Below are 27,967 nucleotides of genomic sequence, written 5' to 3' on the forward strand. Positions count from 1 at the left end.
TGGCTGGTCTGTGTAAAAAAAAAAATATATATATATATATATGTTTTTTTGGTACTTCTTTACTTTCACGGCGCCAGCATGGCGCCGCTTTTACTTCCGGGTTACGCTCGCCACTAACTAAGTAAAATAAACTAAGTTAACGCCATGCCAACATGCCACTATCCATGTTGGCATGGAGTTGGCATGGAGTTGATTTTAATTAGCGTGGCGAGCGTAGCGAGCCACCGAGCCCGCAGCGTGGGCGAGCGAAGCGAGCCCCGCAAGGGGACTCTGACGCGCGGCGCCATGCTGGCGCCGTGAAAGTACAGAAGTACCATTTTTTTTTAATTAAATATATATTCATGTGCTGTAAAATTAGCATGCCCCTCCTCAGAATAAAATTCCTGATTTTTTGACACCAAATGTAAAAAACAAAACACTTTATTTTAAAAGTTCACATTCCACTTCTCCATAAAAAGATAGCGATTGCTACTCGGTGAATCATGGCGAAAAAAACCTTGAAATGTATTCGCCATCTGGTCATTGAATAGGGTGATTCACCGTTTTAGTCAAAAATTCGCCTTACAGCACAAAATCGCCATAAAAACCTGGCGAATCAGCCTCATTGAATACCGCCCATAGTATTTATCCTGTGATCAATACAGAGAAGTGCAACTCAATAAGGTGTGATGATCACAATCATAATAAAACATTCAAGGAGTAATTCAAATGTTTTATCTTGCTTGATTTCCTGTCTAAATGATGGGAGAACACGGGGCGATATTCAAATGGTGAATTTTATCACGCATTTGACGCCCATTAAGGTTGCCCCCCCCCACAAAGTCTAACAAAAACATATATTATATGCACGTTATTTAAGGCAGGGGTGGCCAAACCCATCCCCAAGATCTACCAACAGTTCATATTTTTCAGGCAACCTGTGGATCTTTATGATTAAGTCAGTTAAGAATGAATTCAGCATGTTTAAAAATGTGACAGTTAGTACAGGTTGAGTATCCCGTATCCGAATATCCGTTATCCGAATTATTCCGAAAACCATACTTTCCAGAAAGTGGAAAAAAAAAATTGTTTAGCTAAAAACTCACTGGGGACATATGTAACAGCACTACTGAGGACATGATATGTAACTGGCACTATATATGTACAAGAAAATGATTGCTTGGCATTCAAATTCAATATCTGAGATAGTACACAAATTTTGTTTCATGTTTTGAAACCATGTTTTTGGAACAAATAAAATATATTTGTGTGTATTTTATGTGGTAATAAAATATATTTGTGTTTATTTTATGTGTTTATACAGCATAAATGCAAGATACTTCAAAATACATCATTGAAATATTAAAATATTCCAAAATACGGAATAATCCGTTATCCAAAATTCTCCTGGTCCCGAGCATTTTGGATACGGGATACTCAACCTGTAATGACTACACCTGAACCACAGCTGGGTGATTTGCAAAACTGGTAGATCGTGAGGATCTCTTCAGCCCTGCTCTAAGATATCATGAAAAAAAAAAAAAAACAGTAAAAAGTTCACAAAGATGGAATCAGTATTGCATCAAAAACATCCTCTTCCTGTAATGTTATTAAACATACTACTACTATAAAAATAATATACTTATCACAAACAGTTTAAATATATAATGTCCAAATTTCTGCTTTATTAAAGAACACATTCAAGTCAGGAGCGATAAATATACACAGCCCAACGAATGGAGAACAAGCTATATGTGACAGAATTCCCTCTGGAGAGAATCAGTAATGATCTGGAGTTGCGCTACCTCATATCCGGCAAATGGAACGCATAGATACGGAAGACACTCACTTCCGCAACGCACCAAAGCCGAACTTCCGGTCATGTGACCGGGACTGATATTTAATGAAGATACAGCGTACAAGCATAGAAAGTAGACACACAACTCCTGTTAATGTATGAGAGATAGACAGATGAGATGATTGTTATCCTATATTTTATTAACGCTAGATTAAGTCGTTTTTAGCATTATAAGTACTATTGTTTTATATACAGCCGCTCACCGGAAGTACCAGTTCCGGAACCGGAAGTCAGGTAAAGACAGGGTATTTAAGCAGTTTTACATTAGTGACAGAGCCCATCTTAAAAAAGGGACTTGATGTCCCGAAACATGTTGATCTGAGAAGCCTGTCACTATCTTTTTTTACTATTTCCAAGGAAGGTTTTAAGGTAAGAGCTGAAAAGTGCCTAATAGGTTCAAACCTTGAAGTTTGTCCGGATCAAACCCAAGTGTGCGGACCAATAGTCACCTCAGAACCCCACCTTATCCTCCTTTTTATATTTGTGTCCTTTTAAATATTTGTAACAAGCAAATAAACATGATGTCATTACAAAGAGAAGTCACAAAGATACCTTTATGAGAGCAGAAAACTACAGCAGATCGTGAGTACGGGTACGCCACCCATTTTTCAAGTAAAGAAACCGTTACATGTATGAACGCATCTCACATGTGTAAGTGAGGTGCGCAATCATTGTTCACGCACTATTGTTTTAAAAGGAGAAAAGGGATATCTCCACAGATATACACATTGCTGTTTTTTATCTTTCATATTCGTATATTGGAATATTGACTACGCGAGAATTATCTATTCAATGTTGGAGGGATTAAAAACAACGCAGACTATACACACATAAAAGGAAGTATTATATCACATCTTTATCTATACTTTCCTGGTGTTGGCACAAGGGAAGCGCTAAGTTTGGTTTACCACCCTTTCTTGTTACTAAACTCCACAGACCAATTGTATCCTCATAAAAGAGTATCTGTGGCAACCCTAGGGTTTGTGGTGAACCACAAGGTCAATTTACGTCAAGCTTGTAGTTTGACACCAGATAGGGCTGACCAGTTAGGGGGTAATGCTATGGCCATAGGGACAACTATGAACCTATCCCCAGACTTTGGGCCAGATGCACTTCAAAAGTGATACAATGGAGAGTGATAAACAGCTAGCCAATCAGGTCCTACCTGCCATGTCACAGACTGTGTTTGAAAAATGTCAGGCAGGAGCTGATTGGTTGGTTGGTTGTTTATCACTCTCCATTTTATCATTTTTGAAGCTTATTGCATCTGGCCCAAAGACACTTCCTTACTGACTAGCGGAGCCCGGTACTGGTTTCAAAAATATGAGGGACCATGACATCTTTTTTCACCCATAATTTTGGAACCAGACCGTTCTTTTGCAGTGGTGTTCTTTATAAATACTAGAGTACTTTCTACTGGAGAGTAATGCTTGCCACACATCAGACAACTTTCCTCCAACCATCCAACTAGTTGGTTGGATTGAATAAAAATCTGGTACTGGATAGGAGCAAATGTAATTTGTAATTAAGTAATTTGTTTCCCAACTGTCACTCAGACAATGTACGGTAGTTGGACCTATTTGATTTAAACAATTTCACTGAATGTTTTTGTCCATTCTCCTGAGTTTTTAAGATAATTGCTTATTGGCATTTGCCCCCATACTGTACCAGATTTTCAGTCCAACCAACTAACTAGTTGGATGGTTGGAGGAAAGTTGGTCTGATGTGTGGCCAGCATTAGCTTTGTTTCTGGGCAATCACATTACACCTAATATATTGTTGTGTTGAATACTTTACTGGAAATCGTTGAGAGAACTATGAGAGAAGAAGAAAGAAGATGTTGTTCTAAACCGGTTTTGGTAAATTAAGCAATCTAGCTTTTCTTATACTATTAATCACCTTTTCATAACTTCCACACAATCACTGAACCATTTTACCCATTTAAGTCGGGATTGAATTACAATTTAATAGGGCTGATGCTGTATTGTCTGAGAATCCGGAATGTGCACAGTAAGTGGGAACCTGGAAAACACCTCCGCCATGCCCGGGCCATTAATCAAGTTGATAAAACGCTGGATAAATTTGTAGAGAGGGGACGGTGGGACAGTAAAGTGTTTTAGAAAGTGTACGTGACAGATAATTTACTGAGAACCTTTAGTAGGGTGGCTGCATCAGTAAATCAATAGGCTGGTTATTAACGCAAGCAAGGTATTCAGCATTGGGATTCAGCACGGATTTATTTAAAAGGCAGCCAAGTTCTATGAGCCGGAGAGATCACTACGGGCAAGAGAGGAAATTGTACAGTATCTGCATTGCTGATCTTTCAATTGATTTGTTTTACAAAGGACAAGACACGCATCTTTTAATAAAAATCTAATATGACATTCCCTGGCACACGATTACTAGTCTGCAAGCATAAAATGGCATTACAGCAGGAGGCCATTGGATTTCACTATGTAGTTCTAGGAGAATGCATCTCGCTGAGGCCCTTATTCTGGTTCACTCACAAATTCAAATTCCTTCTCAAATGGACAAAACCATGTGCACTGCATGTGGGGCAGATGTAACTTGTGCAGAGAGAATTATACCCCTTTTACACCAAAAATCCCGGAAGAAGGATCCAAGCCGGGTCGGATCCGGGATTTACTCCATTTACACTGCGGTGCCCACCCGCTGTGTAGACGGAGGCGGCGCTTGGAGATGAGATCATCTCCAAGCACCGGGACCGCGGTCATCCATGCCGGGACCGCTGATCGCCATGCTGGGGGCAGCCCAGCATCAAGGTAAGCTGCTGGGCTGCCCGCAGCCCCCGTACACCCCCCCCCCCAGCCACCGTCTAGGGGCAGACTAGATGGGCCAAATGGTTCTTATCTGCCGTCAAATTCAAATTCTATGTCTGGGAGGTGAATGGATGCCGCACAAAAGCATCCATTCACCTCCTATGCTGCCGCCGCTGCTGTCTGCAGAGTATAGCAGACAGCAGCGCAGGCTGTCTGTGCTCCCCGTCCAACCTGAGGACGCTGCGGTTCGCAGGTTGCACCTCCTGTATTGATGTAAATGGGAGCCGGGTCTGATGACCCGGTGTACCAATTTACACCGTCCTCTACCCAGGTCCTGGCCGTGTTCTACCCAGGTCAGGACCTGGGTAGAAGTCCTGTGTAAAGGGACACGGCGTGTCACATTTACACCGCCTCTGACCCAGGTCTGACGCGCCGAAGACCCGGGTTTTTGAGGCGGTTTAAAATGGGTATTAGATTTGGGTGGTGTTTTACTTCAACGTGAGATCTATGTTGCAGTGTAAAAATAAAGCAGTCAGTATTTACCCTGCACAGAAACAAAATAACTCACACAAATCTAACTCTATCTGCACATGTTACATCTGCCCCCCTGCAGTGCACATGGTTTTGTCCATTTGAGAAGGAATTTGCCTTTGCTAGTGAACCAGAATGAGGGCAAGTATTCCAGGACTAGGGGCCTGATTCAGAGCTGCTCGCTAGGCTGCGCATTTTCAGAGCCTAGCAAGCAGGTTAATGCCGCCCCGGTGAACGCAAACCATCCCGCCATCTGAATCCCATTGCTATGCTGCAAGCAAAACTATGGAAAGGCATGATGGGATTTGTAGTTTCACAACATCTGGAGAGCCACAGGTTGGCCAGGCCTGCCATAGTCACTAGGCGAGTGGTTCAATTATTCTCCCCCCTCAAGAGCTGAAATATGAGATTACTCAGCACTTGGGAGGTTATTTTGGTTCACTCCTTCTGACAAATTCCTTCTTATGCCAGGACAATGGTGCTCGTGAGCGGGTCATCACAGGAGCATACGACCCGCTCACGAGCTGACAGCGCCGCCGACACGCTGTGAAAATGCAGCTGATGGTCAGTTCTGAGATCCTACCTGCAGCAGGTAGGATCTCATAAAAGACAGACGACCGGTGAGGCCGCGGATCGGGATCGCATCAAAAGGACAGCGAAATGGCCCAAAACATGGCCAATTTACATACAATCAGTCGAGATTGTATCTAAATTGACCCGTTTTGGGCCACATCGTCCTAGTGTGTACCCCACATTAGATGGAAAAAAACATGTGCACTGCATGTTTAGAGAGAATTAGATTTGGTTGAGTTACTTTGTTTCTGTGCAGGGGAAAATACGGACTGGTTTATTTTTACACTGCAATATAGATCTCACTTTGCAGTAAAACCCCACCCAAATCTAATGCACAAGTAACATCTGATCTGCCCCACCCGCAGTGCACATGGTTTTGTCTATCTAAGAAGGAATTTGTCAGAAGGAGTAAATTAGAATAACCCCCTTGGTGCCCAAACAGTACTTTGTAGCCATACTTGGGAATGTGCACACCTGGCACTTGTGCCACTGGTGCCTCCCCTCAGGGGTGGAAACAATTGAATTGCTTCAACAGGGGTGATTCAATTGCTTTTTGGGTGCTCGGTGATGTAATACAGTAATTGCCATAGGTGAATCTAGAATTATGGTAATGAGTGGTCCCAGATCTAGACACAACAGAAGGGGGACCTTTGCGTGGCGTAGCCGCGCTGCAAAAAGGGGGCGTGGTCTCATGGGAAGGAGGCGTGGTATCACAAAAAAGGGGTGTGGTATTACACTTTAGACCATACACAGTAATGCCCATTACACATTTTAGCAAACTTCGTAATACCCATTACACATAAAGCCACACGCCGTAATGCCAATTACACATAAGGCCACACACCATAATGCCCATTACACATTGTGCCACACATCATGATGCCCATTACATACTATATAACAAACCGTAATGCCCATTACATATTTGCCACATAAGTGCTGCTTACCTACGTGCTCATTGCTAGGGGGTTCTTGCTTGATGGCACCATAGTACCCATTACACATGATGCCGCACACCATAGTACCCATTACACATGATGCCGCACACCATAGTACCCATTACACATGATGCCGCACACCATAGTACCCATTACACATGATGCCGCACACCATAGTACCCATTACACATGATGCCACACACCATAGTACCGATTACACATGATGCCGCTCACCATAGTACCCATTACACATGATGCTGCACACATAATGTCCCTTACACATGATTCTGCACACATAATGCCCCTTACACATGATGCTGCACACCGTAATGCCCCTTACACATTAAGCCACACATTATGTGTAATGCCCCCACATACCGCCACTTGTAGCGTCCCTTAAGCAATGCCCCCAAAAGTGCCACTTACTGTAAAATTTTTATATGAGCCTTCGCTGCTGCTGCAGGGAGAGATGGAGAGCGGTGCAGCTGCTTCTATGGGGAGAGGAGCAGAGCGCAGCGCAGAGCACGCTCCCACTCTCCTCCTGGTGTCCCCTCTAGCCAAGTGGACATTTGAAATATTGTGCACGCTGTTGTTGTGCGTGACGTCGAGGGAGCACGCAGGGTGCTGCAGGGGTGACAGTCATTGACAGCTGGGCAGAGAGCAGGGGCAGTGGCGTAACTAGAAATGTTGCTCCCCCCTGCCAAAAAAATTCCGGCGCCCCCCCCCCCTCCCATTTTTGGTCAAACAAATATAAATATATATATATATATATATATATATATATATATATAAAACAGAGAAGAGTACAATATGAGCCAAATAGAAACAGTAGACTGCATGCCATGCAGGTGGCATGTTGGTGCTGGCTGGCTCCACCAAGCCAGTGCCTCACAAACCACTAACCTCACCGCACGGAACTAGGTGACAGTCCTCCCAGGGCCACCTTAACAGCATTATGAGCCCCTGGGCAAAGAGGTGCAGTGGGGCCCCTACCTACATGACCACAATAATGCCAATTTGCGCCCGCACGCAGCCACAGTAACAAAAATTTGGAGATGTGCAGAACTGCAGCCATGAAATACTTCATATAAATTTTAATGGCAACGTGCAACCTCAATAGAACCGTATGATGATACGTATAAGTGTATTGAAAAAAAAGTTGTACTTTATTAAATTTTATATGAAGTATTTGCTGGACTGCTGCACTTCTCCAAGTTGCTATAGATATATGTATTACCATATGCTGCACTACATCCCACTATACCCCGCACTACACCCCCCTATACCTGCAAACTACATCACTACACTACATCCCCCTATACCCCACACTACATCGCTACACTAAATCCCCCTATACCATACTTGCCTACCTGACCCTCTCCATGCGGGAGAAAATGCTCTGTTCCTGGGCTTCCCTGGTAATGTAGGATTGCCAGCACCTGTGGTGAAACACCTTTCTTATCAATTAAATAGCTCACCACAGGTGCTGACAATCATACATCAACAGGGAAGTCCAGGAACAGAGCATTGTCTCCCTCATGGAGAGGGTCAGGTAGGCAAGTATGCCCTATACCCCACACTACACTACATCCCCATATACCCCACACTACACTACATCAACATATACCCCACACTACACTACATCCCCCTATACCTGCAAACTACATCCCCCTATACCCCACACTACATCCCCCTATACCCCACACTACATCCCCCTATACCCTACATCCCCCACACTACATCACTACACTACATCCCTCTGAACCCCATAAACACACTGTGACCCATATATATGCACAGTGCCCCAATACACATAGTGACCCCATACACTTGAACTGTGCCCCAATTAACACACACTGTTACCCCATTCACATGCCCTGTGCCCCAATACACACACCATGACCACATACATATGCACTGTGCCCCAATACACATACACTGTGCCCTCATTCATACTTTAAACACATTTTGCTCCCACACACACTGTCCCCCAAACACATGAACTGTGCCCCCAATACATACATTTACTGTACACACACACACACATTGTGTACATAGCTGGAGTCACCAGGCACTCACCCATGTCAGTAAACGCTGCTCCCCACCGCAGCGCTGCTCTGTCTTTGCCTTCTCCTATGTCTGCTGCTGCCTAGCCCTGGAGCTCCCCTGCGGCTGGGAGCGTAAAGCATGGTCCCATCCACGGCTCCGGCCAGAGAAGGGTCTTGGAGTCAGCATGGTCTCGCTGTAGGCGCCGTCAGGAGCAGGATCTTGGCCTTGGCAGGTGCAACACCCGGCAGAAGCATGAAAAGATCCAGTAGTTCCGCCTCTGGTGCGGCGGCCGCATGACCTCATCCCCTCCCCTCCCACTAATGCTCTGCGCTCTGCTGGGCGGACGTCGGCAGCAGCCCCACAGTGTAGGTGGCTGCGCTTGGGCGCTTAATGACAGGGGCTGGTGAATGGGTACAGGCTGCGATGGGGGCGGGGGTCCGCGTCCGCGCGGCACCCACACTGCGGCAGCAGCAACATGCGTAAATCATTATAGGTTATGATTGTCGGACAGTGCGCCGGGCGCCCCCTGCTGCTGCCTGTTCCCCCAAGCGGCAGCGGGGGCTGCCTTACACTAGCTACGCCACTGAGCAGGGGGCTGCCCGGTTGTATTCAGAGCACTGCAGGTCACGGCTGTTTTAAATAATACCCCTTTCACTACAGAAAATGCAGGGATTTACCCGGGAATATGGTCCCAGGATCATGCAAGGACATTCCCAGACTGACCCCTTATATACCAGCCTAGTCCCTGCATTTTCTGGTGTGAGGGGGAGAGACAACCACTCCCCTCTCCCTACCCCCCTTTAACCAACCAGCTATATCTTCGGAACCAACTGACCCATTTACATGAGACCAGTATCATATTGAAGAACTTTTCAGTTGGCTTCAAATGATTTTGGTCCCGTGAAACTGGGCTGTTTGGTTCCAGAGAAATCTGCCCTCAAAGAACATAAACAGTCATGAAATTACATTTAAGAAATGAAAAAAAAAAAATGGTTTAACCTCAATATCCCTGGAACCAATTAACCCATATGGATCCAGCCTGGTATCAGATTGAAGGCCCAGCGATTTGGGTTCGATTGAGATCAACCTCAAGCTTCAGTGATGCAGAAGGGGGAACTGGCAGCCGTTGAACTGGGTTGGGGTCGGAATTAGCGGGTCCCATGTTATCCTATAGGGAAAACATTCCAGCTTTGCCTGGCAGTATCTCTGGTTCCCAGGGGGCTAGAGACACAAGGCTGGGCTCGTTGGAAATCCCCATCCCTCAGCTACAAAATGGGCTAATGGGTGGTCCTGTGCACCCCCGGACCACCCCCTAGATTCGCCTATGGTAATTGCCCCTTACTTCTGCTATGCCCTAAAGCACCGATTAAAGCCACACAAAATGGCTAAAACAGACTAAGGTCCTATATGGGATGTTTGCGCATCCAGACCGAACTCTTTACCCACATGCACAAATGTTACTTGTTGCTCTCGCAGCAACAGGTGAATTGCAGCCGACAGGCACCCAAATATCTACTAAATTACCCCCACAGGGTTTCGCAAACAATGTCACTTTCATGTAAGAATGCTTTCCACCTTCAGATAATATTAGATACACTGTAATGTGAAGAATTACTTGTTGGTAGCCTTGGCTTTCTCAGGCCCAGAGATTGTGATACATTTTTTCAGCAACGCAACTCAGCGAAGTTCTGTTATTGGTCCTGTATTGTATTCCATGGAAACAAATGTACAAGTTGTTCTTTGTGATATGATATTGTCCGGCTTTTGTTGCAGAAATTGGCATTTTTTAGGTACCTGGCAGAGGGGAGTGTGGTGTACAGATAATGATTGCATACTGGGCATACACTGGACAAGGCAATGTACTGTACCCTGTGCTTTATTATTTTACCAGTTCAAAGCCCATCAAAATGACGGCTTCTGCAATGTTAATTCACTTTTAACTGTGACAGTTTTACCCCACAAACTCTCCATTCCACCCCCAGTCCCTATCTGCTCCTACCACCAAGCTCTGTCTTCACAGCTCCCTCTCTGTATATTCAGCAAGTTTAAAACAGATCAGTGTCCCTGCAAAAATTGCTTTCATTTTCTGCTATGACATCTTTTAGCACACAAAGGAGTAATTTGGTCTGGAATTAATCATGAGAATGAGGACCAGTGACCTTACCCTCCCTCCAAACTCATGTCTTAATTACTTTGCACCAAAGGGGCAAGGTTGCCAGCAATGGAAAATATTGCACTGCCCCGAGTGACCTCAGCACTCTCTCTGGGTGGCTGTACACACTGCAGGGTGCATGTCTGGAGCATCCAAAGGGCATTCTGGATAGCACTGCTGCAATACGATACTGGCTGTAGATTGCTTTTCCAGACTCCCTGCTAGCCAGATGTAGGGGCCGATTGGCAGCTATTGTGTTGCCCCCACAATATATTTGCCTACTCTGCTAATGTACTGGACAGTGCCCTGCACTCAGAGAAGAGTGGCTTCTCCCAAAGGGGAGATTTTACATGCAAGCAAGTACGCCTTTAAGTCTTGTGCGACATCACTGCTTGTACACCCCCTCAACAGGGCCAGTGGAAAGCACCGGAGCGCCCCAGGCGCAGGGGGGGGGGGGGGGGGGAGGGTGGTTTCTCCACGAGGGTGGTCACTCCACGAGGGGGTGCCCAGCAATGCGGCGCGGGTCGCCGCAACGTTCAACGGGAGGGGGCGGGTGTGATGTGGCTAGGGCCGCGGAGTAACTCCACGGGGGTGATGCGGCGGTGGTGGCCACCGACAGGCCCGGCGACAGGGGGGGTCAAAGGGGACAGCTGACCCGGGCCCCAATGATCTGAGGGGCCCCAAGGTCAGCCACCATCCTCCCCTCCGCCTGGTCCCCCCATCACTCAGACACCGGCTCTGCCGCCACGCAGCCGAGCCCTCTGACCTGCCTCCCTCCTGTCGCTCAGATGCTGCTCAGCCTTGCTGCCGCCGGGTGCCAGATTTACCCCCACCACTCAGATGTCCGGCAGCGTGCAGTCTCCTCCTCCGTGCCGACTGCCTAGCGCTGAGGTGAGGACCCGGCGGATAATGGAGAACCCCTGCAGCAGGAAACGCACTCTTGCTCCTGGAATCCACGGCCGCAGAACAGGTAGAGGCTGATAGGCAAACAGCGGGGACAGGGCACTGGGCACAGGTCACCAACTCTCACTGCACTTAATAGTATGACAGTGGGGGAGCCAGCGCATGTTGTGTGTTTAGCTTTCAGTGCTGGTGCTTTTGTGTGCTGGTGTTTAGCTTTCAGTGTAAAGTGGAGTGGGGGAGATAGGAGGTGACCATAAAGGATCTAATTATACTTACGATAATTCCGTTTCTTCCGATCCACTCCATGGCAGCCATTACTCTGGGTTATTTCCTCTTGCTCCTATGTTTAGACAGGTAGATTTGACTCCGCCCACCTTGGGTATATATCCTCCCCTTCCTCCATACCCTGCAGTCTTTTGAGTGTCTCCTATATAAAGGATAATTACAGGGGGGGAATTCTAGGCTGCCATGGAGTGGATCGGAAGAAACGGAATTATCGTAAGTATAATTAGATCCTTTCTTCCTCACCCTCCATGGCAGCCATTACTCTGGGATGTACCAAAGCAAAACTATAATAAGGGAGGGTCAATGAATAAAACCACACAACTAGATGATGCTCAAGAAGGATATATTAAACATATCACAGTACAGCTTGTTGGAGCACCACCTTCCCAAAGGGGGCGGGAGATACATCCAAATTATAATAATTTGAAAAAGTATGAATGGAAGACCATGTAGCTGCGGCACATATTTCTTTCACTGAGAGCAGCGCTCTGTTGGCCCACGACGTCGAGACTGCCCTAGTTGAGTGTGCCTTTAGCTTCTCAGGAGCTTCCATGTTGTTTTCTCTATAAGCAAACGAGATAGCTTCCTTGATCCATCGGGCTATCGTTCCTTTAGAGGCTGCTTCTCCTTTCCTCGGTCCCGAGTGGAGAATGAAGAGTTGTTTCACCTTCCGAAATTCACTTACTCTCAGGAGATAGACTGAGATTGCTCTGTGAACATCTAATTTATGCAATCTTTCTTCTTCAGCATCCTTTGGATTTGGAAAGAAAGTTGGCAAAATCACCTCCTGATTCAAGTGAAACCCTGAGACTACTTTTGGTAAGAAACCAGGATTTGTTCTTAACACTATCTTATCAGGAAAGATATTTAGGTACGGTTGTTCTGACCACAGTGCCTGAAGTTCGCTCACTCTCCTGGCAGAGGTGATGGCTGTTAGGAAGATGACCTTCCAGGTAACATACTTTAAAGGTACTTGGTCCAATGGTTCGAAGGGAGCAGACATAAGAACATTCAGAACCAGATTCAGGTCCCATGGAGCCAAGGGTTCCTTAAGTCTTGGACGTTCTCTCTTCAATGCTTGTACGAATTGTTTGATGAGAGGATCATCTGATAGTCTCCTATCTAGGAGGACAGACAGAGCGGAAATCTGAACTCTTAGAGTAGAGGCTGCTAGACCTAGCACAAAGCCCTCATAGAGGAATTGTAGCACACAAGGTGTTCCAAACCTAATATCTTCGGGGTACGACTGAGCCCAGGACAGAAATTTCTTCCAGACCTTGTGGTATATTTTTGAAGAAACTGCCTTCCTTGCTTTCAACAGAAAGCCTGCCACCTGCTCTGACACCCCTTTCTCTGTCAGAATCGCCCGCTCAACATCCAGGCAGTTAATTTCAGTGTTTTGATGTCTGGATGGAGTAGTGGACCCTGATGCAGTAGATCGGGGATCATTGGCAGAGTCCACGGCCCCTGCACCACCATCCTGAGGACAGTTGGGAACCAACTCCGCCGGGGCCAGTAGGGGAGAATGATCACCACTGTGGCCTGTTCCTGCCGTATCTTCTTCAGGATGCGAGAGATCATCGGGAATGGGGGGAACACATAGGCGAGTTTGAACTCCCACTTTAGGGCGAACACATCGACTCCTTCTGACCCTGGGAGATGGTACCTTGAGAAGAAGCGTTGGACCTTCCTGTTTAGGTGTGTCGCCATAAGGTCTATTTGAGGGACCCCGAATCTTTGTGTTATTTCGTTGAACACCTGCTGATTTAACTCCCATTCCCCTGGCCGTACTTGTTCCCTGCTGAGGAAGTCTGCCAGCGTATTGTCTTCTCCAGGAACATGCAGAGCTGTTAGTGACAGCAGATTTGACTCTGCCCACGGTAGTATCTTTGTGACTTCTTCTAACAGGGCCTGACTTTTGGTGCCGCCCTGTCTGTTGACATATGCCACTACAGAGGTGTTGTCTGACAGTATTCTTAGATGGCTGTGCTTTACTTGACCCTGAAAGTGACGCACTGCATTTACTACCGCTCGCATTTCTCTTTGGTTGGAAGACATGGTGCGTTCTATTTTGGACCATAGGCCTTGACAGCTTGCTTCTTGCATATGTGCCCCCCAACCAGAGGAACTTGCGTCTGTGGTCAGTGTCACGTAGTGAGGCTGAGATAGTGGAGTGCTTCTGTGCTTCAGGAATGGACTTTGCCACCACACCAGAGAATCTCTTGCACCTTGACTTAAATGTACATTGGTATTTAGGTCTGAATGCACTCTCCTGAGAACCAGAGCTTCCGCCTGCAAAGTCCTCATCCGCCATCTTGCCCACGGAATTATGTCGATGGTGGAAGACATCATCCCTAGAAGGCGAAGAACTAGACGCAGAGATGACTTCGTCTGATTCTGAACTAATGCAGCTAACTCCTGGATCTTGACGCACCTCTCTTGCGACAGAGAAATCGTGTACTGGGTAGTATCTATCATCACCCCCAGGAACTGCAGTTTCTGGCAGGGCTTGAGATGGCTCTTGTCTCGATTGACCAACCAGCCGTGAGACTGTAGAATCTCTATCGCTCCTTGGACTGCTAGTTCCACTTCTAGCTCTGATCTTCCGCAGATTAAGAGATCGTCCAGGTAGGACCACATGGCTATCCCCTGTAATCTTATGTAGGCTACAAGACTCACTATGACCTTTTTGAAGATCCTTGGAGAGGATGAAAGGCCAAAGGGGAGGCATGTGAACTGCAGGTGTTGATTTAACACGTGGAGCCTGAGAAACTTTCTGTACCTTGGGTGAATGGGTACATGAAAGTAAGCATCTTTCAGATCCACCGATGCCATGAAATCTGCTTGTTTTATGCCTTGTACTATGGACTTCAGGGTTTCCATCTGAAACTTTTTGTCCACAATGTATCTGTTTAAGTCTCTGAGGTCTAATATTGTCCGAAACGCCCCTGATGGCGTCCGAACCAAAAACATTTTTGAGTAAAAGCCGGCCCCTTTCTCTCCGCAGGGAACTGGTTCTACTGCTCTGGATTTTAACAGATCCTTGATTATTTGTCTCAAGGCCTGTATCTCTTCTGAATCTGTAGGATTTCTTGACTTCAGAAATCTTTTGTTTATTGGAACCTGCTTGAACTCCAGCCTGTATCCAAATTTTAGCACTGAGAGGACCCATCTGTCCTGTACTGATTTTTCCCACTGGTGGACGAACTTCAACAGTCTTCCTCCCACTGGGATGGACTCTCCCACATGTTCGCTGTCAGAATTTCTTGAACCCCCTTCTGGAGGCCTGACGAAAGGACTGTCTTGTAGATCCCGAGAATCTACCGTACTGTCTACCAGGCCTATAGGTCCTGGCTTCTTTGAACTGGTCTCTAGATGACTGACCCTGATATCTTTGCTTCTTATCTTGTGGCAATCTAGCCGATTTACCGCAGGTCATACGTTGGATAATTGACTCCAACTTACTTCCAAATAATAGTGACCCCTCATAGGGAAGTGAGGCTAGCCTATTTTTTGAACCTGCATCTGTGGACCAGCTGCGCAGCCATACTGCCCGCCTTGCTGCCACACCCGCTGCCATAGACTTAGCAGCGTATTCTACTACATCCAGGGATGCTTCACACAGAAAATCAATGGCCTTCATCATGACAGTCAGGCTTCTTTGCAGATACTGTCTTGACACATTGTCTTCAATATCAGTGGCCAAGGACGAGCCCCACGCTCTTAATGCCCTGGAAGTTGACGCCATAGCCACTCCAGCTTTTAAGGATACTGCTGAGGCGCCATGCACTTTTTTCAGTGCACCCTCAGCTTTTTTATCCATACTATCCTTGAGACTAGCACCATCCTCCAGAAGGATTGTAGTCTTTGACACCACTTCGGCCACTGCCGCATCAACCTTAGGGATAGTACAGAATTTTTCAAATGCTTCATCCTTAATTGGGAACATCCGTTCCAATCTCTTAAAGTTACTCGACTTCCTGTCCACCTTCTGAAACTGACCGACCATTAGGTCCATAAGCACTTTATGCACCGGAAAGTTTCTGGTTTTGACAACCCTGTCTTCAAACAGAACATCACGGACCTCCTCCTTATCCTTAATGTCCATAACCTTGTAAACATACTTTAGGAGATTATCAACCAAATCAGGATTGTATGATCTCTCTTTCTCAGTAATCTCTCCAGATTCATCACCAGTATCATCATCTGTATCCTGAACCAACAACAAGGAATCTGTATCATCATCATCACCAGCACAGTCTAGGCTGACTTGGGATCTATTTCTTTTAGTCCCCTGCATATCCTTTAACTCATCCTTAGTAACAAAGGATTTCTTCATCCAGTCCATTAACTGGAGCATGGTTAAAGACTGTGCCTCTGCTGGCTGCCTGCAGCCCTTGCATATATGGACATCCTTTTCAGGAGGGAATTCCTTGTCACATAGTGTACAAGTACTGGACAAATTCTTGGATTTAGCCTTCTTCTTTCCAGAAGCTTTAGACACACTAGAATCAGACAGATACAAAGCCTATCACTTAACTGCCCTAAGCTATGCACAGCATGTAGAAATACAAGTGCCTCACTGAGGGCTTACCTCTCCATGGCAGTTTCAGCTTCAGGGGGGGTAGAAACGCTTACAGGATCCATCTGCAGACTTCACACTTCAATCAGCATACAAGCTTCAGATAGTGTGTGAGATCCAGCGTTTTTGAATCCAGCGCCAGTCACCTGCGCATGCGCAGAAGCGACTTCCGGACGCCAGCCGCGTCACTTCCGCCTTGCGTTCCAGCCTCCAGAGCGCTACTTCCTGCTTTTGCGTTCCAGACGCTCGGGGCACAGTCCAGCACACTGCTTCCGCCCACCTCCAGCCTGAAGCGCTGAGCCGCTTGATCCCAACGCTGTACCAGCAAAGACTCAGCATGGAGGGGCAAATAAAGTGGATGCCACAGGCACAGCCTGATATCTGGCAGCAGTTCCAGGCACACAGCGCAGGACGCAGCCTGATGAGTGCCTCTTCCCCCGGGGAGCCACCCCGCAGCCTGGCCACGCAGGGACAATAGCTGCAGCAAACGAGGTAAGCCAGGCACAAAATAAAAAACCTATCTACCTATCCTAAAACTTTGAGACAGGAAAAAGACTGCAGGGTATGGAGGAAGGGGAGGATATATACCCAAGGTGGGCGGAGTCAAATCTACCTGTCTAAACATAGGAGCAAGAGGAAATAACCCAGAGTAATGGCTGCCATGGAGGGTGAGGAAGAAACACCAGTGTGCACATGTTTTACCCTCAGCCCCCCCTGCAAGCAGGTCTTTCTCCCCCTGTCTCTCTTGCTCCCCTCTCTTTATCTCTCTGACACTCTGTCCCCTGATTCTCTCTCCCTGACACTCTGTCCCCCTGATTCTATCTCTCTCTGTGACACTCTCCAAGATGCTACAGTATCTCTCTTTCCTTCTCTCTCTCTCCCTCTGACACACTCTCCCTCCCTGAGAGAAGGGGGGGGCCCTTTCAAGATTTTTGCTATGGGGCCCAACAAGTTCTAGTTACGCCCCTGTCAGCAGCCATGGTGACCGAGCTCCTCGGCCATCCTTATGGAGACAAAATCCCTTCTCCAGCCACTCCCATCCTCCCTCCTTGCTCCTCACCACTAATCCCATCCTCTCACCCTGCTCCGCACCACTACTTCTAATTTACCTCCTTGCTCCGCACCACTACTCCCATCCTCTCTCCCTGCTCCGCACTACTACTCCCATACTCTCTCCCTGCTCCGCACCACTACTCCTATCCTTCCTCCGCACCACTACTCCCATCCTCTCTCCCTGCTCCGCACCACTACTTCTAATTTACCTCCTTGCTCCACACCACTACTCCCATCCTCTCTCCCTGCTCAGCACCACTACTGTGCTTGATGAGGATGTGGGGCCCCCATAGATATCAGTGTATGGGGCCCCAAGATTTCTGTTGCCGGCCCTGGCCACCGAGTCGCTCCAGGGGGGGAGATGGGGGGAGAGTTGCCGCTCACCTCCATCCACGGGGACCTGCTCCTAACTGCTGCCCTGCAGTGGCCGGCGCCCTAGGCAAATGCCTAAGGCTGCCTAGTGGTGGCGCCGGCCCTGCCCCTCAATGCTGTACCCCATTCATAACCCACCATGTTTACATATAAAGTCCAGGCATAAAACAGGGCACATTACTTTAAACACTAGCATAAGAAGATTTGCAGAGTAGATTTTTTTTGTTACAGAATAATGTATTTCAATAAAAAAAAGTCATACAATTGTTCAATGTTGGCCAGTTTCACCCTTCTTGTAACATATTTCAATTGAGATGCACATCGCCATCTAGTGGTATTGTTAGATATTACACAATCTTTAAACAAGATAGATTTAGAACTCATATTGTCATTGATGTGTGGAGGTTTAGCCACGTATCGGTTTGTTAACCCTTTGAGTGCCAACATCTCTTTGAGAGATGTGTAAAATATCCTCTAAAAATGCCAACGTCCCTCACATTTGCTATATAAATTCAAAATAAAAATTTTGTTTAAAAAAAAAAATAGATTTCCTATATTATAAAGGTAAACATTACAGGTCATTATGAATATGATGAATAAAAATGTTTGGCAATTTTCACGCCTATTTTGACAAATTCACTTGGCACTCAAAGGGTTAAATGCAGTGGTTATTTTCCTGTTTATGCCCAAAATGTCAAAGTGCATTGGGCTGTGATTTGCTGGTGAGATCATTGCACTTTTACATTTTGGGCATAAACAAGATCAGGAATGCCAGGTTTTACAACCTGATGCTCAGTAAATAAACGTCTTAGAATAAACCTGGTAATAAACCTTCTGGTAAAACCCAGTGGCGTAACTATAGCTCCGCAGCCCCCGCGGTGGTGGGGGGGCGCAGAGAAATTGGGGGCGCCGCCGGGGGGCTGCGGGGCTATAGTTACCCGCGGTCTGCGTCTCGCCCGGCTCTCTGTCGGGACCTTCCTGACGTCACTGTCCCGGCCGGCTCCTGCTGCAATGAAAACTGACAATTAGAAAATGGCTGCCCCCATACTGCAGACAGTTTTTTGTCTGCAGTATGGGGGCAGCCATTTTCTAAGAGTCCGTTTTCATTGTAGCAGCAGGAGCCGGCAGGGACCGTGACATCAGGAAGGTCCCGACAGAGAGCCGGGCGAGACGCAGACCGCGGGTAAGAAGGGGGGGGGGGGGGCAGGTTAGGTGTGTGTGTGTGTGGGGGGGGCGCCGAATAAACGTGCGGCGGGGGGGTGCTAATTAGTTAGTTACGCCCCTGGGAAAATCACACAGAAAATCAATATACTGTATATTTGGGGGTTTCTGCACACGGTGGTCTGCTCCTATCCTTAATTTCTATAGTTTACCCTTTTTCTCATGAGGAGTCTTTTTCTCATGCAGACTTAATTGACTCTGTCTCAGGCGCCCTGCTAACACCTGCAATAGGGGACAGGACTGCCCAGCACAGTACCGCTCAGCCTGTACTGCAGCAAATGACGGTGTGCCCAGTTCTGCTGCTGGGGACAGATTCTAGTTCACTCGCAGAAGCAAATTCTCTCTCTAATGGACAAAACTATGTGCAATGCAGGTGGGGCAGATGTAACATGTGCAGAGAGCGTTAGAATTGGGCGGGGTTTGGACTTCAAACTGATATCTCTATTGCAGTGTAAAAACAAAACAGCCGGTATTTACCCTGCACAGAAACAAAAGAACTCACCCAAATCTAAAAATTTGCTTTTGCAAAGGAGCCAGAATCAGGCCCCTGGACAGTGAGATAGGACCAGACGGAGGATTTACACCTCAGGGGCATAGGATGAACCCAACTAGCAGCATTTATTAACCTCTTACTTCATTCTGCTTTTTGGATCTTTATGGATAGTTGTTTTCTGGATACCAGCGCTGTACAATTAGTTGTATGAAATAACCATAACCAAATAGCTTTTTCATGCTAAAATATACCGTCATTCTTATTACAGCAAATATCAGCAAATCAAAACCTGTAACGGTCTTTCCACAAACCTTACAGGCCTCATGCAATGTCCCCGGTCACACACGATAACGGAATGCTACAGAGCAAGATTTGTGAATGAACACTGTACAGTGACACAATGCAACGTATGCTGCCATGGGAAAACAGAATGAAACAAATACCCATATATCATATTCCTGAACAGTACAAGGTACCATGAAAGAGAATCCGGCAGTACAGGGTATCAAATAACATTATATAGGTGCACAGGGCATCGCTGTACACTATCGCTGTACACTGGGCCAGATGGATCAAGCTTCAAAAAGCGATAAAATGGAGAGTGATAAACAACCGGCCAATCAGCTCTCAATGGCCACGTTACAGGTTGGGCTTGAAAAATGACAGGTAGCAGCTGATTGGCTGGTTGTTTATCACACTCCACTTTATCACTTTTTGAAGCTTGATACATCTGGCCACATCTGACCACAGGATGTGGTCTCAAAGAGCAATATAGCGGCACAGGACAGTATACAAGATCTCTAAGCAAAATATAGAGTTACACAGTAATATAGGAAAATGGGATTTTACTGACAATAGCATAAAGTGGCATTGTCTGTCATATCCTGGCAGAGGACTATAATGTGCCACACAGACTGGCATCAACTGCATAAAGTATTATTTGAGGCCAACTTATAATTGGGCCTCCAATGAAGCCAGGTAGGAGTGGTAGGACTGCACCTACTGTATCTGTACATCAGCCATTGGTACAAGACGAGCATAATAACATTTGACACAATAATTCTATTGTCTTTATTTTGTAGTATTATGTTAATAACTCTTTATTGCAAATAAACTCACAATATAAAGTGTGCGATACTCAGTAGCCCATAGCAGTCTCTATATCCAACAGTCTCTATATACAACAGTCTCTACCAGCACGGTCATTAATTTTTTTTTTAAACCACTTTGAAAGGGATTTATGATCTGTGCAGGTATTATTAGAACATAGAAATAAAGCCCTTCATTAAGATGGGAATGCAAATAATCCCCATACCTTCTTTCCATGAGCCGCTCCCATGCTATGTGGAGAGCTGGAAATCCAATCTCCCCCCACGGAAAATGCTGCAGCTCCTTACAATTAGGTCCTTGACTTCCCGGGAGTTGGCACTTTGCTGAGGGTGTATTGTCCACCCCAGACTCCGAAAGACATAGACTACATGAGACTAAGAGCCGCTGGCACTCTGACAGGTCCAGTGATTACGTCCGGCACGGAGGAGAAATCAGCAACATCTTAAAAGAGACATTTCCATGTCTTTGCAGAAGAGGAAACAATCTTTTCTTTAGTTTAGTGTTCATGCTATGCACAAAAGCACCTTTCATGCAGACCCTGCTGTTAAGCCAGGCTCCCGGTTCAGAAAGGCTGGACAAGATTAGAGTAATTGCTCCTGACAGCCCAACATGTCACTGAATGCCAAGCAGTTCTGTAAGAGAATCAGGAAGTGTTTGTAGCAGAAGCCGAGAAAGGCTCACATTGAGGCTCACATTGGGGTTCCAATACCTGTGTGCAGTGGCGTAAGTTTGTCCCAGTTGCCCGGAGGCAAAATTAATATTGGTGCCCCCCCCCCCATACACACACGTTATTCAAAATATATATAGTCTGTTAGGAAATACATATTATATACTGTATGTATATACAGAGAGAGAGAGAACACATTTATATTTCAGAACTCAGCCCAGGGCCGGTGCTAGGGTGTTTGGCGCCTACCTGCAAACTATAAATTTGCGCCCTAATAAAAGGATAGAGCAAGCTGAAGGTGTGCACCAGAAAAAGGATGTGTTCTCACAAGGAAAGGTTTTGCCCACAGAATAGTAGCTCCAATTCAAGTGATGCCAAACAGTACTGTACCAGAATCTTATTTACGTTAAAACACACAGTATTGCCCCTTTTTCACATTATGTCTTGCAGTAATGCCCCTTACAGTGTCATACAGTAGTACCTAGTTTACATTAAGACACACAGTAGTACACATGTATACGGATTCAGTATTGAATCCCAGCGGTCGGGATCCCGGCGTTCAGAATCCCGACGCCGGAATCCCGACAGCCGAAATGCCGACAAGGGGGGGACGTGGATCGCCCCCCTTGCGGGCTCGCTGCGCTCGCCACGCAGCGGGCCCGGTGCCTCGCTACGCTCGGCACACTAATTTATTCTCCCTCCAGGGGTGTCGTGGACACCCCAGGAGGGAGAATGTGTCGGCATTTCGGCGGTCGGGATTCCGGAGTCGGGATTCTGAACGCCGGGATATTAACTGCATCCCATGTATACCACACTGTAGTGCAATTTATATACACTATCCACTGTAGTGCTACTTATAAACAATGTATACAGTAGTGCCCTTATACAGTACATATGTCTAGTGCCTCTTACACAAATAGCACAGAGTAGTTGTGCTGCTTATACACAAAATGCCCACAGTAGTAGTGATGTTTATACACATAATGCCGACAGCAGTGCCCCATAATATCTACAGTAGAAGTGCAAGTTATACACATCTACAGTAGTAGTGTCATATAAACACATGCCAAAAGCAGTAGTGGCCCTTACGCATAATGCCCACACTAGTAGTGCCCCTACAGAATAAATTGCCTGTCACTGCTGCCCGCTTGTCACACAGGTACCACAGGGAGGAAAAAGAAGGTACTGTAGGAGAGGGGGGTTTCCAAATCCTCAATCAAAAAACATAAAAGAAAAAAACGAATGGGTCCCTGGGGGCATGTCCTTAAGATGACAGGGGCGATCAGGCAGACTGGGATAGGGACGTTGGCACACAGATAGCCGCCGACACGCACACACACACACACACACACACACACACACACACAAATGGTGACACACAGACAGCTGCTTACAAACACACGGATGCTGACATGTTTTCTGACATACAAACTCTGACACACACATAGATGCGTATGTGGAGACTGACACACAGACAGTTTCTGTCACACTTGCACACAGAAGCTGACAAGCAGATAGCCAGTGACACACAGGGATGCAGGAGCTGGACTCTTACACACAGACATGCAGACATATGTTTACACTAACATGTATACGCTGACACACAGACATTGATACATGGATGCTGAGACACAGGCACTGAGAAATGTACACTGACATGCAAACATGAACACACACAGAAACACAGATGCTGACACACAGACAGACACTGACAAGCTGACAAAGATGCTGATTCCCAAACAGATGCTGACAAGCTGATACATTGATTCTGACGCACAGACACAATGACGTTGACACACAGACACACTGATGCTGATATACTGATAGACCCTGACACACAGACAGAAACAAGAATGCTGACACATAGATGCTGACATATGGATGCTGACACCAGGGGCGGATTGGCCCACCGGGAAACCGGGCCGTTTCCCGGTGGGCCGGCACATTTTAGAGTCATAGCGGCCGCCCACCCTCCCTGGCTGGGCCGCGGCCACCAAACCGCCATCTCCGCGGTTACCGGCCGCGGCCGCAGCAAAATGCCCTGAATAAACATGGCCGCGGCTGTGGCCGAAGTTGAAATGGCCGCGGGAGGGCTGGTGCGCATGTGCGGCCGCACACAGCACCTCCCGCGGTGCTTACAGCCCGACTGACACACTTCCGGGTTTTGCGGCGCCACCCTTCTCCCCGCCAGCGGAGCTCTGAAGCCGCGCAAAAAATTAAATGTATGTGAGCGGCTGCTGGGAGAGAGAAGTGCGGATGCTTCAGTAATGTCCACAGCTGTGTCTGCTTTCATTGATGCTTTGAGTAGGGCACTCAAAGCGGCAATGAAAGCAGACACAGCTGTGGACATTACTGAAGAATCCGCACTTCAGGGCGATGGTTGCTGCTGGGAATCAGAAGCAGCGCTGCAGCGGTCGGGTGCCTACCTCGGGGGATCAGCAGCCAGAGGAGCCGGCTTGGTGACAAGCAGAACAGGCAGGGATCGAATGTGTTCCTCACTTGATTTGTATGCCTGGGGGCTCCACTCTACACTCTCCCTGCACAGGCTGCTGCTGCGTGCTGCTGAACTTCCTGTGTCAGAAGAATGAAGCTCCAGTTCTATAAAGGTGGTGGCTGAGGGTATGATTCATCGGGGTACTGACAGGTAATGCACTTCCACTGTACAGTGTGTTTGTCACTGTGTGTGCATGTTAGTTTGCCCTCCCCTGCCCATTTCAATTACAGCAGCTGTAATGGGGTGCTTTCAGCCAGGACCCTGACACTGCAAAATGGCACCTAGCTGCTCTGAGATTACCATCCCTGGCCCCACTGCCCCAATGTACACCATAATTCTCCTCTCTCCTGCTCATCCACCCACCCACTATTCCTCCTCTCTCCTACTCTCCCACTATTCATCCTCTCTCCTGCTCTTCCACCCACTCTTCCTCCTCTCTCCTGCTCCATCCACCCACTATTCCTTCTCTCTCCTGCTCCATCCACCCACTCTTCCTCCTCTCTCCTGCTCCATCCACCCACTATTCCTTCTCTCTCCTCTTGTTTCTCCCACTAATCCTCCTCCATACTCCCGTATCTAGCCACACTAGTAACCATTCTCCCCCCAATTACAGTGCACCCCCTGTCATTTTTTCATCTGGATCATGCATTAGAGTACAGTAGCCAAAGAAGGAGGGGGCAGTTTAGACTGAAGGAGAAAAGGGGAGGCCATCCTTTAAGGCAGTGGTTCCCAACCCTGGTCCTCAAGTACCCCCAACTGTGCACATTTTCCAGGTCTCCACACAGAATCACAGGTGACATAATTAGCTCCACCTGTGATCTTTTAAAACGTGTCTGAATAATGAGTGCACCTGCTGGGTGACCTGGAAATGTGCACTGTTGGGGGTACTTGAGTACCAGGGTCGGGAACCACTGCTTTAAGGGACAGTTTCTGCAGGGCAGGCATGCCATCTGCATTTCCTCTGCCACAGTGCAACCCACCTTCCCATTTAATCTGCTTAATCCCTTCCCCCATCCCAGAGCTGTCATATGCTTTGATACAGGCAGAATGGGGCTCTGGGCATGGCCAGCGGTGAGATGATGTGTCTAACCAACTGCGTCTCCATGCTTTGTAACTTATATTTCAGCTAACAGTATAGGTGCAGTAGGCAGAAGCTGGGCTCCCGGGGGGGTGTAAGAGCAGGGTCAGGGCACAGCATACTGCAGACTTTGGCCACTGAGCTGGAGGGAGTGAAGACAAGCTGTAATGTCACTGTAGTGTAGCATTTACAGTGTAGTGATATAGTGCTGCATATTGAGGGAATGTACTGTAGTGTAGAGGAGTGGAGGCAATGTAGTGTAGAGGAGTGGGGGCAATGTACTGTAATGTAGTGATTTCTTTCAGTGTAGAGATATACTGTAGGACCTGATTCTGGTTGGCTTAGACTTGCGGAGTCAGGTCCTAGACCTGGGCGGGCGGCTGACGTCCTGTGGTGGGAGGCAGGTTGGTGGGGGCCTAAAACATATGTTTGCACCTGGGCCTACTAGACATTAGTTCCGCCACTGAGTGCTGTGTAGGGAGATCGGTGCTGCTGCTGTGATCTGTGCGGTGCTGGTAGGTGGGGGTTGCTGTGCAGGAAGAAGGGTTAGGGGTGCTGACATGCTGGGATAGGTGTTGGTTGCTGTGTTGTGCTGGAACAGGGTTGGTGAGTGTGGCGAGATGGCATACAGGGATGGGTGCTCTGCTGTGATCTGTGCTGTGCTTGAAGAGGGGTTTTAAATGAGGGGTGCTGTGCTGGGTGAGGGGTGATGGATGCTACATAGTAAGGGGAGAGTCTGGGGTCCTGTGTTGTGAGGGTAGACTATGCCGTATAGAATGCCTTCTGTGGTAGGGCTGTAAGGGACTTTACGCTAACATCCCCCCGTCATTTAGGTGCTTATTTTTTTTAAATCTAGTTTAAGTTGCAGCTGACACCAGAGACGGGAACTGCGGTCTGAACCTTGCGGGAACCAGAAGCAGACAGCTAGAGACGGGAGCCTGACCCACAAAGCTGCTTGAAGCTGACACCAGAAGCAAGAGTCAGGAGCTGAGGTATGAACCTGGTGCTAGCCGGAAGCTGATATCTAGAAGCACGAGCCTGGAGATCGGATCGGACACTCGCAGCTGCCGGGAGCTGGCAACTAGAAGCAGGAGCTGTGCAGCAGCCTGGAGCTGACAGCCGGAGGTAAGTCGGGGGGTCGAGCGCAGCTTAGGATGTGGCAGTATGGCCCTCTACCTCACAAGCTGCTTCACACCACACTTGCACCAATGTTACATAACTCCCTCTTTCTCTCTCTCCGACTCTCCCTTTCTATCTCTATCCACCCCTCCGTCACTCTTTTCCTTTCTCTCCTTTCCTTTACAGCTGATTTCTCCCTCCTCTCTATTTCTCTCTCCTCTCCTTCTCTCTCCTCTCCTTCTCTCCCTTCTCTCTCTTCCTCTCTCTCCTTCTCCTCCTCCCCCCTTCTCTCTCTCTACATCCTTAGCCTCTCTATCTCCCTCCCTCTCATCCTCTTTTACTTTGTCTCTCCCTCTCCATTATTATTATTATAATTTTATTTATAAGGCGCCACAAGTGTTTCGCAGCGCCGTACAAAGGAACAATACAGGGAGACAAAGCTTGGCATAACATTGAATAAATAACAAAAATACAGTACAAATAAAGAGCGCCACAGATCAATACACATTACAGCTTGGATATAAGTAGTGAGGACTCAATCAACATACAACTAGAGGCTTGATGCCAATGATGGAGAGGAGTATGCGGACAAAGATGGTCACTGAGTGTTGGAGTATAGGAGAGCTGTGAGTGAAATGTGAAGAGAAGTGGGCTTTGACAACAGGAGGGAAGAGGGCCCTGCTCAGAGGAGCTTACAATCTAGTAGGAAGGGGAGACAGACAGATTGCAAGAGGTGCAAGCGAGTGGGTGGTGGTTAGATAGCAGGATGTAAACAGGCAGCGGGTCGGAGAACCAGCTGGTTTATGCAGTGGAAGGGTACGCTTTGATGAATAGGTGAGTTTTCAGTGCCTGTTTGAAGCTTTGCAAGGTCGGGGAGAGTCTAATGGAGCGAGGGAGTGCGTTCCACTGAGGGGGTGCAGCACGGGCAAAGTCCTGTACTCTAGCATGGGAAGCAGTGATCAGGGTGGAGGAGAGACGACAGTCGTCATTTCCCTCTACCCCTCTCTTTCTATCTCCCTCCTTTCTCTCCCCCTCTTACCCTTCTCTCCGCCTCTCTCCCTATCCATTCCCCTCTATCCCACTCCACCCTTCCCCTCTTACCCCCTTCCCTTCTTTCCCTCTGTCCCCTCTCCCCCCCTCCCTCCTCTTTCCCCACTCTCTATTTCTGTCACCTCTCTCTTCTGTCATCCAATGCCTCTACCTGCCATCCTCTGTCACACATTGCCTTCCCCTGGCATCATCCACTTACTACCTCTTTTACTCTCTCCCTGAGGTCACCCACTGCTTATCTCTATCACCCTTTGTCTCTCTTTGTAAACCACTCCCACTCTATCTCCCACTATCCATCCCCATCGTCCACTACATCACCCTCTACCTTTCCCCGGTGTGACTGTCACTATCTCCCCATTTCCCTCTCTCTCCTGTTGGTCTCTGACTTTTTTAGACATCACTCTTTGCCTCTTCCTGTTACCTTTTCACTGTCACCCACTGCCTCTCTACATCATTTCCTTTGAGACCACACCATTGTAAGGCCATGGCCATTGTTCCAGTTTTTTTACTTTTTGCACTGGGAGCCGAATTGCCAAGAAACAGTCCAATTGTTTTTGGCTGAGGGGATCAAAATTTCTAGTTACGCCACTGAAAACCCCCCCCCCCCCACACACACACACAGCCTAACCCTAACCATACTCGCACCCCTGCGGCCTAACCTTAACCCTACTCATATCCCT

General features: G+C 47.4%; 1 protein-coding gene and 1 long non-coding RNA gene across 3 annotated transcripts in view; one reads left to right on the forward strand and one right to left on the reverse strand.

Moving 5' to 3' along the window:
* Positions 1-21,490, reverse strand: part of FAM107A (family with sequence similarity 107 member A) — a 169,575-nt gene extending 148,085 nt beyond the window's left edge. Inside the window, exon 1 of one of the 2 annotated variants that reach the window (XM_083156272.1) lies at positions 21,085-21,490. In XM_083156272.1, the coding sequence (XP_083012398.1) occupies positions 21,085-21,108 (24 nt within the window). In that variant the 5' untranslated portion in view covers positions 21,109-21,490. Of the gene's footprint in view, positions 1-8,738; positions 8,862-21,084 lie in introns of those variants that run through there. The other variant, XM_083156274.1, reaches the window with a different exon arrangement.
* A 2,380-nt stretch (positions 21,491-23,870) lies between these two features.
* Positions 23,871-27,882, forward strand: LOC146025995 (uncharacterized). The gene is made up of 2 exons (XR_014454333.1): positions 23,871-24,190; positions 25,975-27,882. It is a non-coding gene; the product is annotated as an uncharacterized LOC146025995 (long non-coding RNA).
* Positions 27,883-27,967: the final 85 nt, after the last annotated feature.

The sequence above is a fragment of the Crinia signifera genome, chromosome 8 (assembly GCF_055691185.1).
Source record: "Crinia signifera chromosome 8, ASM5569118v1, whole genome shotgun sequence".
Lineage (NCBI taxonomy): Eukaryota > Metazoa > Chordata > Amphibia > Anura > Myobatrachidae > Crinia > Crinia signifera.